The 16,158-nt window shown below is 39.9% G+C and overlaps 1 protein-coding gene across 1 annotated transcript in view; it reads left to right on the top strand.

Annotated features, from left to right (window-relative positions):
- iars1 (isoleucyl-tRNA synthetase 1) overlaps window positions 1–14,224 on the top strand; it is a 147,721-nt gene extending 133,497 nt beyond the window's left edge. The window contains exons 33-34 of the mRNA XM_078414016.1: window positions 2,487–2,639; window positions 10,718–14,224. Coding sequence (XP_078270142.1) covers window positions 2,487–2,639; window positions 10,718–10,800 — 236 coding nt within the window. The 3' untranslated portion in view covers window positions 10,801–14,224. The remainder of the gene's footprint in view (window positions 1–2,486; window positions 2,640–10,717) is intronic.
- Window positions 14,225–16,158: the final 1,934 nt, after the last annotated feature.

The raw sequence follows: 16,158 nt of genomic DNA, 5'->3' as shown, positions 1-16,158 counted from the left end.
AGACCATCAGGCCCTGGGGATTTATCAGCCTTCCCATCAGTCTACCCAAAACCATTTTCTGCCTAATGTGGATTTCCTTCAGTTCCTCCATCACCCTAGGTTCTCCGGCCCCTAGAACATTTGGGAGATTGTGTGTATCTTCCTCAGTGAAGACAGATCCAAAGTAACGGTTTAACTCGTCTGCCATTTCTTTGTTCCCCATAATAAATTCCCCTGTTTCTGTCTTCAAGGGACCCACATTTGCCTTGACTATTTTTTTCCTCTTCACGTACCTAAAAAAACTTTTGCTATCCTCCTTTATATTATTGGCTAGTTTACCCTCGTACCTCATCTTTTCTCCCCGTATTGCCTTTTTAGTTAACTTTTGTTGCTCTTTAAAAGAGTCCCAATCCTCTGTCTTCCCACTCTTCTTTGCTATGTTATACTTCCTCTCCTTAATTTTTATGCTGTCCCTGACTTCCCTTGTCAGCCACAGGTGTCTCTTACTCCCCTTAGAGTCTTTCCACCTCTTTGGAATAAATTGATCCTGCAACCTCTGCATTATTCCCAGGAATACCTGCCATTGCTGTTCTACCGTCTTCCCTGCTAGGGCCTCCTTCCAGTCAATTTTGGCCAGCTCCCGCCTCATGCCTCTGTAATCCCCTTTGCTATACTGTAATACCGACACTTCCGATTTTCCCTTCTGCCTTTCCATTTGCAGAGTAAAACTTATCATGTTGTGATCACTGCCTCCTAATGGCTCTTTTACCTCTAGTCCCCTTATCAGATCAGGATCATTACACAACACTAAATCCAGAATTGCCTTCTCCCTGGTAGGCTCCAGTACAAGCTGTTCTAAGAATCCATCTCGAAGGCACTCTACAAACTCTCTTTCCTGGGGTCCATTTCCAACCTGATTTTCCCAGTCTACCTGCATGTTGAAATCTCCCATAACCACCGTAGCATTACACTTTTGACGCGCCAATTTTATCTCCTGATTCAACTTGCACCCTATGTCGAGGCTACTGTTTGGGGGCCTATAGATAACTCCCATTAGGGTCTTTTTACCCTTACAATTTCTCATTTCTATCCATACTGATTCAACATCTCCTGATTCTATGTCACCCCTTGCAAGGGAATGAATATCATTCCTTACCATCAGAGCAACCCCACCCCCTCTGCCCACCTGTCTGTCTTTTCTATACGTTGTGTACCCCTGAATATTCAGTTCCCAGCCCTGGTTGGGTACTCCTGGGTGAGTACTCCATCACACTTCTGATGTACCTTAGATACTAAAAAGACCCAGAAATGTCAGGATGTTAGTCATTTGCCACAGAATGCTCAAACTGATCTGCTCTTGTTCCTTGGGAATTTGTGTGGTTGATCCATTTGAATTTGTGCTGATGTTGACCTGCCAAGATATTTGTGCTGGGGATATGATAGTGATAATGTCAAGAATGTCAGGTGCAGTTAAACTCTCATGTTGGAGCTGGTCACTGTATGTTAATTTTATTCAGAAATCCTATCACCCATGTCTGAATATAATGCAAGTCTTGCAACATGTAGGATGGGTTACTTCATTTCCTGAGGTGTTGGTAACATTGTGAAATCAGCAAAAATCCCCACTTCTGGCCTGAAGATGGAAGGAAGATTATGGATGAAGTAGTTGAAGATGTTTGGACATAGGGCATTGCCTTTAGGAACTCCTGCATCAGTGAAACTAACCACCTCAACAAACCTCTGCTCTTCCCAGCAAGTAAATCAGAGAATCTATATGGGAATTTGACTTTGAAACAAATCATATTATAGATTTGCCCAAGTGATAGCAATTATATTCCACGATGCATTTTCTGCATTAACATTTAGCACTGAAAACCTTGAATAGTAAAATGTAATTTTAATTGACGAATTATGTTCTTTAATGTAAATCACATCTTTAATGTAATGTAAATGTGGATGTGAGTGATTACCTTTTTCTCGGAGATGCAACCTGACTTGCTGAATATTTTTAGTGTTTTTGACAATTATAATCTGTTTGGAAAACAAATAATTTGCACCCAACACAAAAACTGTAGACAAAAAAATGGCGTCTTGTGTTCTGTTGATTTTAATCTCGTTCAATTTTTGGTAATTTGATTGCAGTCAGATTTGTGTTCTTTCGAAAGCGCCTCCAGTGATTTACTGATGATATCTATTAATACTAGGGTCAGAATTTCTACATTTAAAACATAACAAAAAAGCCAAAGTCCTCTGTGAGGCAACCCACATATTAGTCCAGGGCTCTTCATAATTTATGATCTCATTGTTTCAGTTACATCACCTGAACTAAAAACGTGTAAATGAAATGGTGAACCTTTCATTAGTGATAAAAATAAGATACATTTGGATTTCATGCAAATACAGTCCAACTAATTTTTTACTTTGTAATTTTATGCTTGCATGTGTAATGGAAATCTGATTGTTACTTTCTCAGCACCCTGCTAACAAGTTCTGTTGATCTTTTATAGAATGCCTAAAAGGAACGGTTGGAGCTATTTTGCTGGAGAACCCAGCTGGTGACACTGAGCTGACATACCCAGGACTTCTTCATGAGACGGCCAAAGTATTTGGCCTTCGAAGCAAAAAACTAAGATTGTGCCTTGATGATGCCAAAGCAGAAGGTATGTCCAGCTGATGGTTTAGACAGTACCGGGGAGAGCTGGGGGATAACAAATCTTTTTCACGGTTCATTGGAACATAGAACATAGCAAAGTACAGCATGGGACCAGCCCTTCGGCCCACAATGTCTATGCCGAACATGATGCCAAGATAAACTAATCTCATCTGCCTGCCATAATCCATATCTCTCCATTTGCTCAGGCCCATGTGCCTATCTAAAAGCCTCTTAAATAACACTATCATATCTGCTTCCATCACCGTTTCAGGCACCCATCACCTTCTGTATAAACAAAAACTTGCTCTGTGCATCTCTTTTAAACTTTGCCCCTTTCCCCCTAAAGCTATGCCCTCTACTTATTGATATTTCCACTATGTCCCATAACATCCGGAGAAACCAGAGAAACCAAACCAAGTTTACCTATCCTCTACTTCTAGCTAATACCCTCTATTTCAGGCATCATTCTGGTAAACCTCTTTACACCCTCTCCAAAACCTCCACATCGTTCCTGTCATGGGATACCATTACTGCACACAATATACCAAGTCCGGCCAAACTGTAGTCCTATAAATCTCCATCAAGTCTTCCTGACTTTATACTCAATGCCCCCACCAATGAGGACAAGTGTACCATATACTTTCTTAACCAGTATATCTATTTTTGTTGCCACTTTCAGGAAGCTGGAGAGTTGGACCCCGAGATCATTTTGTACATAATGCTGTTAAGTGTCTTGACATTAACCGTGTACTTACATTAAGTGCAATACCTCATACTTGCTTGGATTCAACTCTCCGCCCATTTCTGTAGCTGATCTGTTTCCTGCAGTCTACTTTGACATTCTTCCTCACAGTCTACAACTCGAGCAATCTTGGTGTTGTCTGAAAACTTACTAACCAACCCATCTATAATTTATGTCCATATCAATTATATAACAAACAGCAGATATCCTGCCACAGATCCCTGCGGAACTCCACTGGTCACAGACATACAACCTGAAGTACACCCTTCCACCGCAACTCTTCCTCTTCAATTAGTAAGACAGTAAGTCAGTTCTGCATCCATATAATTGAGTCACTGAATCTTGAGCATCTTAATCTGCATCAACCTACAATGGGGGACTTTCGCAAATGCCTTACTAAAATCCAAGCAGCCAATCAATATTTATCATTCGACTCTCATTGATCACCTTTGTCACCTCCTCAAAAATCTCGATCAAGTTAGTAGGACCAGACAAGTACAGGTCCATGCCGATTTTTCCTAATTAGCACATTCGCTTCCAAATGAGAATGAATCCTCATCCTGACCTTTCTTCTCCAATAGCTTCCTTACCACTGACATGAGGCTCGGCCTAAGATTCCTGGATTCTCTCTACTTCCTTTCTTAAACAAAGGACCAATATTGGCTACTCTTCATCCTCTAGGACCTCACCTGTGGCCATAGAAGACGTAAAGATCTTCACCAAGGCTTCTGCAATCTCCTCTCTTGCCTCTCTTAATAACCTGATCTCACTGTCCTCCATGTTCTTGGTGAATACAGATGCAAAGTACTCGTATAATATCTCGCCTGCATCTTCTACCTCCAAGCACAAATTCCCTCTTTTATCCTTGAGCTTTCCCATCTTCTCCCTGGTTACCCTCTTGTCTTTCATTTTAGCCAGAATAAAGTGATCAATGGGCCTGGATAATCAGTTAAGGAACAGGCTGGTGGAGTTTAATTCGAGCAAGTGTGAGGTCAAATGTAAGGAGAAAGCATACAGTTAAAGGCAAGATTCTTAACAGCATTAATGAATTGAGGGATCTTGGGGTCCACGTCCATAGCTCCCTGAAAGTGATAACGTAAGTACAGAGTCATAGAGTGATACAGTGTGGAAACAGGCCCTTCAGCCCAACTTGCCCACACCAGTCAACAATGTTCCAACTACACTAGTCCCACTTGCCTGCACTTGGCCCATATCCCTCCAAACCTGTCCTATCCTTGTACCTGTCTAACTGTTTCTTAAACGATGGGATACTCCCAGCCTCAACTACATCCTCTGGCAGTTTGTTCCATATACCCACTACCCTTTGTGTGAAAAAGTTACCCCTCGGATTCCTATTAAATCTTTTCCCCTTCACCTTGAACCTATGTACTCTGGTCCTCGAATCCCCTACTCTGGGCAAGAAACTGTGCATCTACCCGATCTATTCCTCTCATGATTTTATAAATAAAGATTTATTGGTAGATAAAGAAAGCATATGGTATGCTTGAGTTCATCGGTCAGGGCATTGAGTATACGAGTCAGGAAGTCATATTGACCTTTGTGAACTTTGGTTGGGACGCATTTGGAGTATTTTATGCAGTTCTGGTTTCCGCATCATCGGGAAGGATGCAAAGGCTATGGAGAGGGTGTAGAGAGATTTACCAGAATGTTTCCTGAAATAGAGTGTGTTAGCTACAAGGAGAGGTTGGACAAACATAGTTTGTTTTCCCTGGAACGTTGGAGGTTGAGACCTCCAATTATATATAGATGTATATATAATTTTGAGAGCTGTAGATAGGGTAGACAGTCAGAACCTTTTTCCCAGAGTGGAAATATCAAAGACTATAGGTCATAGCTCTAAGGTGAGAGGGGCAAAGTTTAATGGGGATCTGCAAGACAATTGTTTTAATACAGAGAGTCATAGATTTCTAGAACATACGACCAGGAGTGCAGGTGGAATAGGGGCATTTAAGTGGCTTTAAGATAGGCACATGTGTATAGAGTGAATGGAGGTATATGGATCACATGCAGGCAGAGGAGATTAGTTGAACTTGGCATCATGTTCTGCATTAACATTGTGGGCCGAAGGGTCTGTTCCTCTGCGGTACTGTTTTACGATCTAGGTGCCCTTCAACAAATGCATATATTGGTCTGGTTTTCCTCATTGATATGTAATTTAGAGCTTTCTTTACTCCCTGGGGTCCATTTATATTTTTATGATTCTTGCCAAAACTGGATGATCCCCTGTGAGCAAATCCATCTACAGTAAATTAGAGCTGCATTCTAATCAATCCCCTTAGCCATCTGCACATATATTTCTATGCATACAGGTCGAAGAGAGATTCAAAAGAATAGAACACTTGTATTGTATGGCAGTAGATCCTTGTCTAGGAAGAGCACACAAAAGGTCTCCACACTCCAGTGCCATCTGCACTAAATAGTATAGTGATATTGAAAAAAATGTAGCATCTGTAGGGAGAGAAATAGCATTGACATTTCCGGTGGATTGTCTTTTATTAGGAGAAAAACTAAATCAAGCATGTTTTAAGTTTCAAGAAGGGAAAAGGAACATCTGTGGAGACCAAAAGAGAATAAACGATGCAAGTGATGGTGACAGAGAATGGTGGAAGGCTTGGAGAGTGGATACAAATTTTAGTGTGCAAGTTACCGTTAATGGGCTGCATTCGATTCCAACAAAGTGGTGGCTGCTGCATTGGGGAAACCAAATGAAGATCGGTTAACCATTTGACAGAATTGTCTCCTTTTAGTTTACATGGATAAACTTGCACTTTCAGTTGCTTGTGTCTTTAACTATTCATCATACAACTCTGTCCCCTCTGCCCTTGAACTCTTAGTGTTGTAATGAAGTCCAGTTTAAGCTTCAGGAATATCTTCATTGCAGCCGAGAGTATGCATCAATGGATTGCCAGAATCGGCTATTTCAGTTGCAAGGTCACATATCTATACGGTCAATTCATTTTTTCTCTCTCCACAGACAATGCCTTGCCTTCCATGTATTTCCGGCATTGCCTATTATTTCCAGTTTCCAGCAACTGCTGTGTTTTATATCTGACCCTTTTATGATTTTGTTCCCACATTTGTCATTTGTTATTGATCTTGTCTGCATGAATCTCCTACACACAGATCAGCTGTAATCAACAAATCATCTGCATTCTCTCTCAGGCGGTATTTCCATCATTTGTGTTAGACTCTTTCGATCTCCAGCCTATCATAGACTTCCCGTTTGTTCTCTTCACCCATCCCCTTCTCTGAAATTTAAATCATATTTTTACTTCAAACTTTTCGGAATTCTGATGGTCATGGACCAGAAATGTTACCTCTGTTCTGCTTTCCATAAATGCTGCCTGAATTGGTGAGCAATTGCAGCATTTTTATTGAGGAAAAGCTGCAAATAAACAGGATCAAACCTAAGCAGGGATTTGGGAGGGCCAAAAGAAACCATGTGATATCATAAGTAAGTAGGATTAAAGAAAATCCCAAGAATGTTTATAGATACATTAAAATCAAGAGGGTAATTAATGAGATGGTAGGACCACTGAAGGATAAAGGAGGGAATTTATATTTGGAGTCAGGATGTAGGAGAACTAAATTAGTACTGGAATTGGTATCAAGGAGAAGGACATGGAGGATAACAGGGTACATTGATATGCTAGGGCATTTTGAGATCAAGAAAGATGTGGAGTTGGGTCTCTTGAGGTGGATAGGTCATCGGGGCATGATGGGATCTATCCCAGGCTATTAAGAGAGGCAAGAGAAGAGATTGCTGAGGCTTTGGTATCTTCACTAGCCACTGGAAAGTAGCCAATGTTGTTCCTTTGTTTCAGAATGAAAGTAACGGTAATCCAAGAAATTATACGCTACACGCTGATAAGCGTCACATCAGTGTTAGCGAAGCTAATCGAGAGGATATGGAGAGAATGGGCTAATTATGTCCAATCAGCATGGTTTTGTGTGGGTCAGATCATGTCTTGCAAACTCAATTGAGATATTTGAGGAAGCAACAAAGATGATTGATGTCCACATGACTTCAGTAAGGCACTTGACCCCAATGCATGGGATCCACGGTGATCTGATAGTTAGGATTCAAAACTGTCTTGCCCAGAGAAGACAGAGGATAGTGGTGGAAAATTGTGATTTGGTGATCTGTAGCCAGTGGTGTTTTGCAGGGATCAGTGCTGGGACCTCTGTTGTTTGAGTTATACGAAAATAACTTTATCAAAAATGTATGTGAGTTGATTAGTAAGGTTGCAGGTAAAACACAAATTGGTGGAGTTAGTGAGGAATACTGTCAAATGATACAGAGGGATACAAATTAGTTACAGATATGGGCAAAGAAATGCCTGATGGAGTTGGGTCCAGACAAGTACGAGGTGTCACATTTTAGAAGGTCAAATGTAAGGGTCAAGTATAAAGTTAATGGCAGGATCTTCAACGGCATTAATTTACAGAGGGATGGTGGTGGTGGAAGCAGATATGATAGAGGCATTTAAGAGGCGTTTAGATTGGCACATGAATATGCAGAAAGTCGGGGGGGGTGGGGGGGGGGGGGGGGGGGAGGGTAACGGAATATGGATCATGTGCAGGTGGAAGGAGTTAGTTTAATTTGACTTCATGTTCAGCACAAACATTGTGGGCCAAAAAGCCCATTCTTTTGCTGAGATATTCTATGTCCCAGGTTCTTGAATGCAAATTTAATTATGTGGATAACTGACCACGTTATGATGATAGAAATAGTAGCTACATATGTCAATAATGAAAAAGGTACAAAATATTTTCCAAAGCATCAGTTAGAAAACTTTAAAAGAGAAACACTTCACTACTTTCAATTACCTTTAATACTTACCAAATAACAAAGACCTACTGTAGAGCTTCATGCTTAACATGAGAGCATACTGTAAATTGTAATTCTTTTTAAAAAAAGTCATGATCTAATAGTATAATTTAAATAAAATATCATTTGCATTGAAATGTTTACTAATTCAGATCTATTAAGATAATTACAAGTGTCTCAAGGAACCCATGCTGTTAAGGTTCAGTGCTTTGTTAGTCACTCTACTGGCCGTGTTTATTTACACTAATGCGATGAGTTTCCGTCGGCTTATATTTCTTAAAATATTTGAAGATCTGGACGGTTTTCAGTGCTGATGTGATGAATATCAGTAACACCACTGCAGACAGTAAATCTGTTTACCTCTGTGTCTGCAAATTGCCTTCATTGTTTGGTGCTGCTTGTAACTGCCCTGAATAAAACTTCCTTCAGTTTAAAATGAACATTTTACATTCTGAGTCCAGCCACAAATCTGGATTTGTGGGTAAAATATTTGTGGGTAAAATAGATGTGTTAATGATCTAGCGTTTAGTATTTGGGGCGGCATAATGGCGCAGCTGCAGAACTGCTGCCTTACAACGCCAGAGATCCAGGTTTGATCCTGACTATGGGTGCTGTCTGTAAGGAGTTTGTAAGTTCTCTCCGTGACTGCATGGGTTTTCTCCGGGTGCTCCGGTTTCCTCCCACACTCCAAAGATGTGTTTTTATAGGTTAATTGGCTTCGGTGATATTGTAATTGTCTCTTGTGTGTGTTGGATAGTGTTAGTGTGCAGGGATCGCTGGTCGGCTTGGCTCGTTGCTTCGAAGAGCCTGTATCTGTAAATTAAACTAAACTAAAATTTGCAACATCTCAACTTGTATCAGCAATTAAAGGTGAAAATATTAAGTCCATTCATGTTTTTACACTTATTCAACAAAATGTAACAAAAAATCTGGAATGGTATTTCTTTAAGCTTTCCTATGACTATCTGTGTTACTTATGCTAATCATTGCAGTTTTAAAGTAAGTATAGGTGGTGCTTTTTATTTCTGGTACAACTCTATTTGGGCACCATGTTCTCAATTTGAAATAATCCTTGACCTGCAATGTGCAGATGAGTTTTCAGTGCCTTTCAGATAGGCCACTAAAATGGGCTACCTACATTTGTGGAGACTTTTTTAAACTTTAAAATGGGTCAAAGTCTATTGCAGGATCCTCATGAGGGAAGGCACAATTTCAAAGAGAATAGCATTCACATCAAAAGAACATTATTCATTGTACTCACTTTGTTCACTTGGCTTCTAAACAGTTTTTAATGTCGTATGAGTGTCAAGACAGGGTATAGTGTAGAATTAGCAGTGACAACGTGCGACAAGATAACTATTACTGATGTACGGTAGAGTCATTTCAATGAAGATGAATATGAAAGTCAAAATACAAATTGAATCAGAATGATATTAAGTATGCTTCATTTTGGAAAATGTCTAAAATTTTGATCAGTGAAATTTCTGATGCAAATTGAATGTCTGGCTCAACACACCATTAGTTTCAAAGATGTAACCTAAATTGTCCATTAAGATTGAAGTTAACACAAGAGTTATAAATAAACCAACAAAAGATATTTCTACAAATTTCTACATACATTTCGACAAAGAGATTTTATCATTTCTTCAGAGGAGTTCTCTTTTGCAAGTTTATGGTTGACATTAAATGACAAAATCCTGTTTTTAAAATGGTGGTTGTTATTGAATATTTATAATCATGCAAGGCTTAAATAACAACAGGAATGATCAGTAGGTTAGGCAGCATTAACAGAAACATTTAAGTTCAGACTTTTCCATCGAATATCTTTGTGCTACTTACACGATGTGACTGTACGGCATCAATTTGTTTGAAACATTGCACCTACAGTCGAAAATTTATAAGGAAATTATGAATGTGTGTGCTCCAGATAAATCAAAGAGCTATTCCAGAACATTTCACTAGATGGAGACACAAAAGACTGCAGAAGCTGGAAATTAGACCAATGATCTGCTGGAGAAACTCAACAGGTCAAGTCGTGGGGAAAGGTATTCTCAACATTTTGTGTCGAGACCTTGCAACAGGGTGACGTTTCATAGTCTCCTGATGCAGGTTCTTGACCTGAAACGTCAACAGTTCCTCCCCCCACTCCCCAGGGATGATGCTCGACCCATTGTGTTCCTCTGACAGATAGTTTGTCATTTCACTGTTTGCGAAACATTGAATAAAACTATGAAATTGGGGTAGTTTGAATTGGAGATGATGGAGTTTCTGGGAATTAGAATTAGATTGCATTTTATTTAGTTCATCAGTAGTATTTGAGGTTTTTTTAGAATTTAGTCTTTATTCACATTCCATTCAATTTTAACTTGCATGATTCATTGTTTTGGTATAAATTGTATGTCATTCTGGTAGATTATTAAAAAAATTAACCTCAGTTTGGATGTATGACTTTTATATTAGAAAATTATTCATAACCTTTATCTTTCTTCAGGAATTACAAATGACTCTTCTTTGAAAATGTTGAACACAAAGACCATTTACGTTCATGTTTTACCAAGAACAGCTGAATCCTAAGATCTGAACAGATATTTAAGCTTTCATCACTGCATTGCAGCCACCTTCTGGGGTTAATAGAATATTCATATCTGGATTTAATTTTTTTAAAATTGTTTACGGTATTGGTTCATAGAACGTCATTGCACTTAACAGAACTGTTTCATAAACTTATTGAACACTTATTTCACTAGTTTTGGTTGGCTTAATTTAGAACTGATTTTCATTTTGATCCCATAGGAAAATAACTGCAGATGCTGGTACAAATCGAAGGTATCACAAAATGTTGGAGTAACTCAGCGGGTCAGGCAGCATCTCTCGAGCTCTCGAGAGAAGGAATGGGTGACGTTTTGGGTCAAGTCCCTTCTTCAGACTCTCAAGAGATGTTGCCTGACCCGCTGAGTTACTCCAGCATTTTTGATACCTTCATTTTGATCCCAGTTCATACTAATCTGTGGTCAGGCACAAAACTTTGGGAGAAGTGCGAAAAGGGAATATGTAATAAAAAGGAACCGCAGATGCTGGTTTCTACCAAAAATAAACACAAAATGCTGGAGTAACTCAGTGGATCAGTCAGCAGATCTGGAGAAAAGGGATAGGTGACTTCTGCTTGGGACCCTTCCACCTAAGGCTGAACCCGGTCTGTTACTCCAGCATTTTGTGTCTATCTTTTTCAAATAAGGAAGGTCTCAATCATTCTTCAGAGTTTCCAATTTCCATAATACTTTGTCATTTAAGGTTTTGGGTAATGACCAGTCACATTCCCAGAGAGAGGAAAACAAGGGAGTCATTTCTGGGCTACTGTTGCATCCAATTTCTGATTTTACTAGCACTCTTGATGGTTTATGAAGATCAAAATAGAGAGACTGAATTCTCATCAATGTGAATATCCAATATTTGAGATAAAATATTACAAGAACGTCATAACTCTGAAGTAAGTGCTTGAAAATCTTTCGCACTGTTGCTGTTATCCCTGATGTGTTGCAAATTATTACAATTAAGGAAAAGCACAATTTTTCCAAGATTTCACAAACACACATCTATATTTTGTGGAAACATAGCTGCAGTTGCATGGTTTACCCAAAAGTGCAGGAGTATCGCAGCAGGTCAGGCAGCATCTCTGGAGAACAAGGATAGGTGACGTTTCAGGTCAGGACCCTTCTTCAGACCCATTTATGTTGTGACTGTACAGATTATACCCTTAAGCAATTCTGATTTATTAATTAATTCGTTTGTTTGTTATTCCATTCATTACACAATTTGCTTAACAGTACTGTCTTCATCCCTGTTTTCATTAGTTCAGTCAAACATCTTTTACCAATGATAGCATCAGTTTATTTGTGACACTGTAAAAGTAAAAGGGCATTGAATTTTCTCAATTTCAGTGGCACAAGAAGTATTGCGGTTTAGATTCTTTGACGAGTTACTAGTTTTGTAAGAAAAACACTGGGTAACTGCGCGAACAGTTTTCTGTCCTCCACTGTATGTAGTTTTTAAAACACTGCCAGAATGAAAATATAATTAACTTTAGGCTCTAACATTGGGATGAAAAGCTAATAACTAACAATGTCAGTCAATAAGCAATTATCATCTCACAATTCACATGTTTATTTAGTTTCAATTTAGATTCATATTGTATTAACCCCAGCATGCTTTGACTTATGAATTTTAATATAACACCTCTAGAAACAACTTTACACCCTTGTACTTCCAAAAGGCTTTGTAGAGATGAAAATGTTGCATGATGTATTTCAATAATTTCCAAAGAGCCATTGCAACAAAAAATGCCTGACGATATTCCACCATGAAACTACGCAATGCAATTTCGCACTAATGACCAAGAAAAGGATTGGGTACTAAAAATATGCAGCTGACACATTACATTTTGGAAATTCTTTTTTATTTTCTTCTACGGTTCCACATGTGCCTAGGAATTTTACTTAAAGGATTTGTAAAAATCTCGTGGGTCTGTAATAAATATGTTATTGCTCATAGCACAATGTGAATGCAATTGATTGTGAGCTCTCAATTTGCTCTGAAAAATCAAGCTGAAATTGTTTGTTTCTTGATACATGGTGTTAATTTTAAATAAAGATTATTATGTTGCAATGTAATGACAACTTTAATGACTTTGTATAATGCGAGTTTATGATGTAATCGAAAATAAATTGCAACTACCCTAAAATAACCTGACAATGTTAAAAATGTATATTATGAACGGGGTTTTTGCCAAAGCTGTGGTAATTCGATTTCCATGTCCTGAATGTGTAAAAATAAATCAAGGGAATGTAATAAGAAAGATAGTAGCATTCCTAATGCAGATAGGTCCTCCAATTCAAATGGGTTGCTTATGTAAGAGATGTAAGACAAATTACTCAATTATGGTTCAGAATCTTTCGAAGCTCCCAATTTTGTTTTCAAAATACGAGGCAAATGTAACATTGACCGGCTTAGCATCAGTGGAAATATTTGGAATAGCAACATGGATAGACTAACAAAGGAGAGCCAGCATGGATTTCTTTTTAAAAAAAGCATATGTGACCAACTTGAGAGTTTTCTGAAGTTAACATATGTTATTTGTTAAATGTACAGAGAGAAAGGATTGTGTGTATGTGTGCACGCGAGCAAGCAAAGGTTTGAGTAAGCATTAAATAAAGTACTGGATTTGGGTATTTAATATCATTGATGCCAATGCGATACGATGATAATTGCGGAAGGAAAATGTAGTTTCTGGCTGTTTTTTTGTGGCTGATGGGTGGTACATAACTGAATTCCTCAGGGTTTGGTATGTTCTTTTAACATATATAAATGACTGTATTTGAGATGCAAGACATAATTTTGAAGTTAAAAGATTATAGAAGCAATAAGGACATAACAAGACAAAATAGAAGAGCAAGCCTCTTCACCCCTCAAGCTTGCCACGCCATTCACCGTCACCATGGCTGATCTGCCCCAATCCCATCTCTTCCGTGCCAATTCCTCAACCCCTGATCTTTAAAAATTGTATCCACTTTCTCTACAATGAAATACACTTCAGATTTGAATGAAGGCTACCTTCGATTTTAACCAGCATCTGCAGTTTTTTTCCTACACATATTCAGATTTGAATAACTTGCTCAATCTTGCCCAAATCTTCCCTCATTTCACAGGTGGAAATAGTTCAACATCTACCCAATTATGCCCCCTCAAGCAAGTTTCCCTAAGATCATCCCTAATTTTTCTAAACTCCAAAGAATATAGATCAATTTTCTTAGCTGCTTTTATCGATCAATCCTTTCAACCCTGGATATAGCCCAGTGTATCTCTTTTAGGCTGCATCCAGCGCCATATAGCCTAACATAAATAAAGGGACCAACGATGTGCACAGTACTCCAGGTTTGGCCTCATCTGTACCCTGTATCATTGCAACAATACCTATCGAGTGTTAAACTCCAAGTCTCTTGTAATAAAGGACAATATGTCATTTACCTTCCTAACGACTTTCTGCACCTGATTGGATTGGAGGCCTGTGACCAGAGGCATGCTCTAAGGATTAATATTGGGTTTATGTAAATAATATGGACAAAAATGGTTTGTTTATTGTCACAGGTACAGTGAAAAGCTTTTTGTTGCATGCTAACCAGCCAGCGGAAATACTATACATGATTACAATCGAGCCGTCCACAGTGTACAGATACATGATAAAAGGAATAATGTTTAGTGCAAGATAAAGACCAGTAGAGTGTGATTAAAGAGAGTCCCAGGGCCTCCAATAAGGTAGATAGTAGCTCAGGACTGCTCTCTAGTTATTGATAGGATGGTTCAGTTGCCTGATAACGTACGATACATTATGATAGAACTTTATTTATCCCAGGAGGGAAATTGATCTGGCAATAGTCATAAAACACAAAATACATGAAACATGAAATTGATGTGACGAGTGGAAAGGATTGGGGATGTGCAAAGATTTGGGGGGGAGGGGAGGAGTCAGTCATCCCCACAACAAAAGGGGGAGGAGTTGTACAGTTTGATAGCCGCAGGGAAGAAGGATCTCCTGTGGCGTTCTGTCCTGAATATTGGTGGAACCAGTCTGTTGGTGAAGGTACTCCTCGGGTTGACCAGTGTGTCATGGAGGGGGTGAGCTGTATTGTCCAAGATGCTCCACAGTTTGAGGAACATCCTCCCCTCCAAGACCACCTCCCATGAATCCAACTATGCCCCCAGGATGGAGTCATCCTTCCTGATGAGTTTGTTGATCCTCTTGGCGTCCGCAGCCTTCGCCCTGCTGGCCCAGGCACACAGCAGCGAAGAAGATGGTACTGGTTACCACCAATTGGTAGAACATCTGCAGCATCTTACTGCATACATTGAAGGAGCGGAGCCTTCTCAACACGTATAGCCGGCTCCGTCCCTTCTTGTACAGGGCCTCAGCGTTCCTGGACCAGTCCAGTTGACTGTCCAGGTACACTCCAAGGTATTTGTACTCCCTGGTAAACTGCCCATCCACACCATTGATGGAGACAGGACAGGGGTGTTCCTCACCTCCTAACTCGTTAGTCTTGTCGGTGTTGAGCTGCAGGTGATTCAGCACACACCACTCAACAGAGTTATTGACTACACCTCAGTATTCAGCTTCCCTCCCCTCACTGATGCAGCCCATCATTGCAGAGTCATCTGAAAACTTCTGCAGGTGGCAGGAGTCCGAGCTATATCTGAAGTTGGAGGTGTAGATGATGAACAGGAAGGGAGAGAGGACCATCTCCTATGGGGATCCTGTGTTGCTCATTATCTGAGACACAGTTCTGTAGCCTGACATATTGTGGTCGTCCAGTCAGGTAGTTGGTGATCCAGGACACCAATGGAGCATCTTCGTCATTTTGCTCCCTAGCAGTGCAGGCCAGAAGGTGTTAAAAGCAAGTGTTTTAGAAGTCAAAAAACATGACTCACAATGCTTCCCGGCTTATCGAAGTGAGCATAGGAATGATGGGTCAGGTGGATGATGACGTCCTCAACCCCCATCTTTGTTTGGTAAACAAACTGCAGGGGGTCCAGGTAGGGTTCAACCAGGGGTCGCAGCTGAGGGAGCACCAGCCTCTCCAGGGACTTCATGATGTGTGAAGTCAGCGCCACTGGTCGGTAGTCATTGGAGGAGTTGGGGCTGTAGGTGGCATGAGTAGTAAGCTTGCGGATGACACCTAAATTGGTGGTTAGTGGACAGTGACGAAGGTTGTTTAAGGTTGCATCAGGATCTCGATCAACTGGGAAAATTACAAAGGAATGGCAGATGGAATTGAACTCGGACAAGTGCAAGGTGATGCATTTTGGGAACCTAAACCTGAGCATGATATATACAGTGAATGTCAGGGCCATGGGGAGAACAGAGACCAAAGGATACAAATA

The sequence above is a fragment of the Rhinoraja longicauda genome, chromosome 17 (genome assembly GCF_053455715.1).
Source record: "Rhinoraja longicauda isolate Sanriku21f chromosome 17, sRhiLon1.1, whole genome shotgun sequence".
Classification (NCBI taxonomy): domain Eukaryota; kingdom Metazoa; phylum Chordata; class Chondrichthyes; order Rajiformes; family Arhynchobatidae; genus Rhinoraja; species Rhinoraja longicauda.
This window is presented reverse-complemented; position numbering and strand designations above follow the sequence as displayed.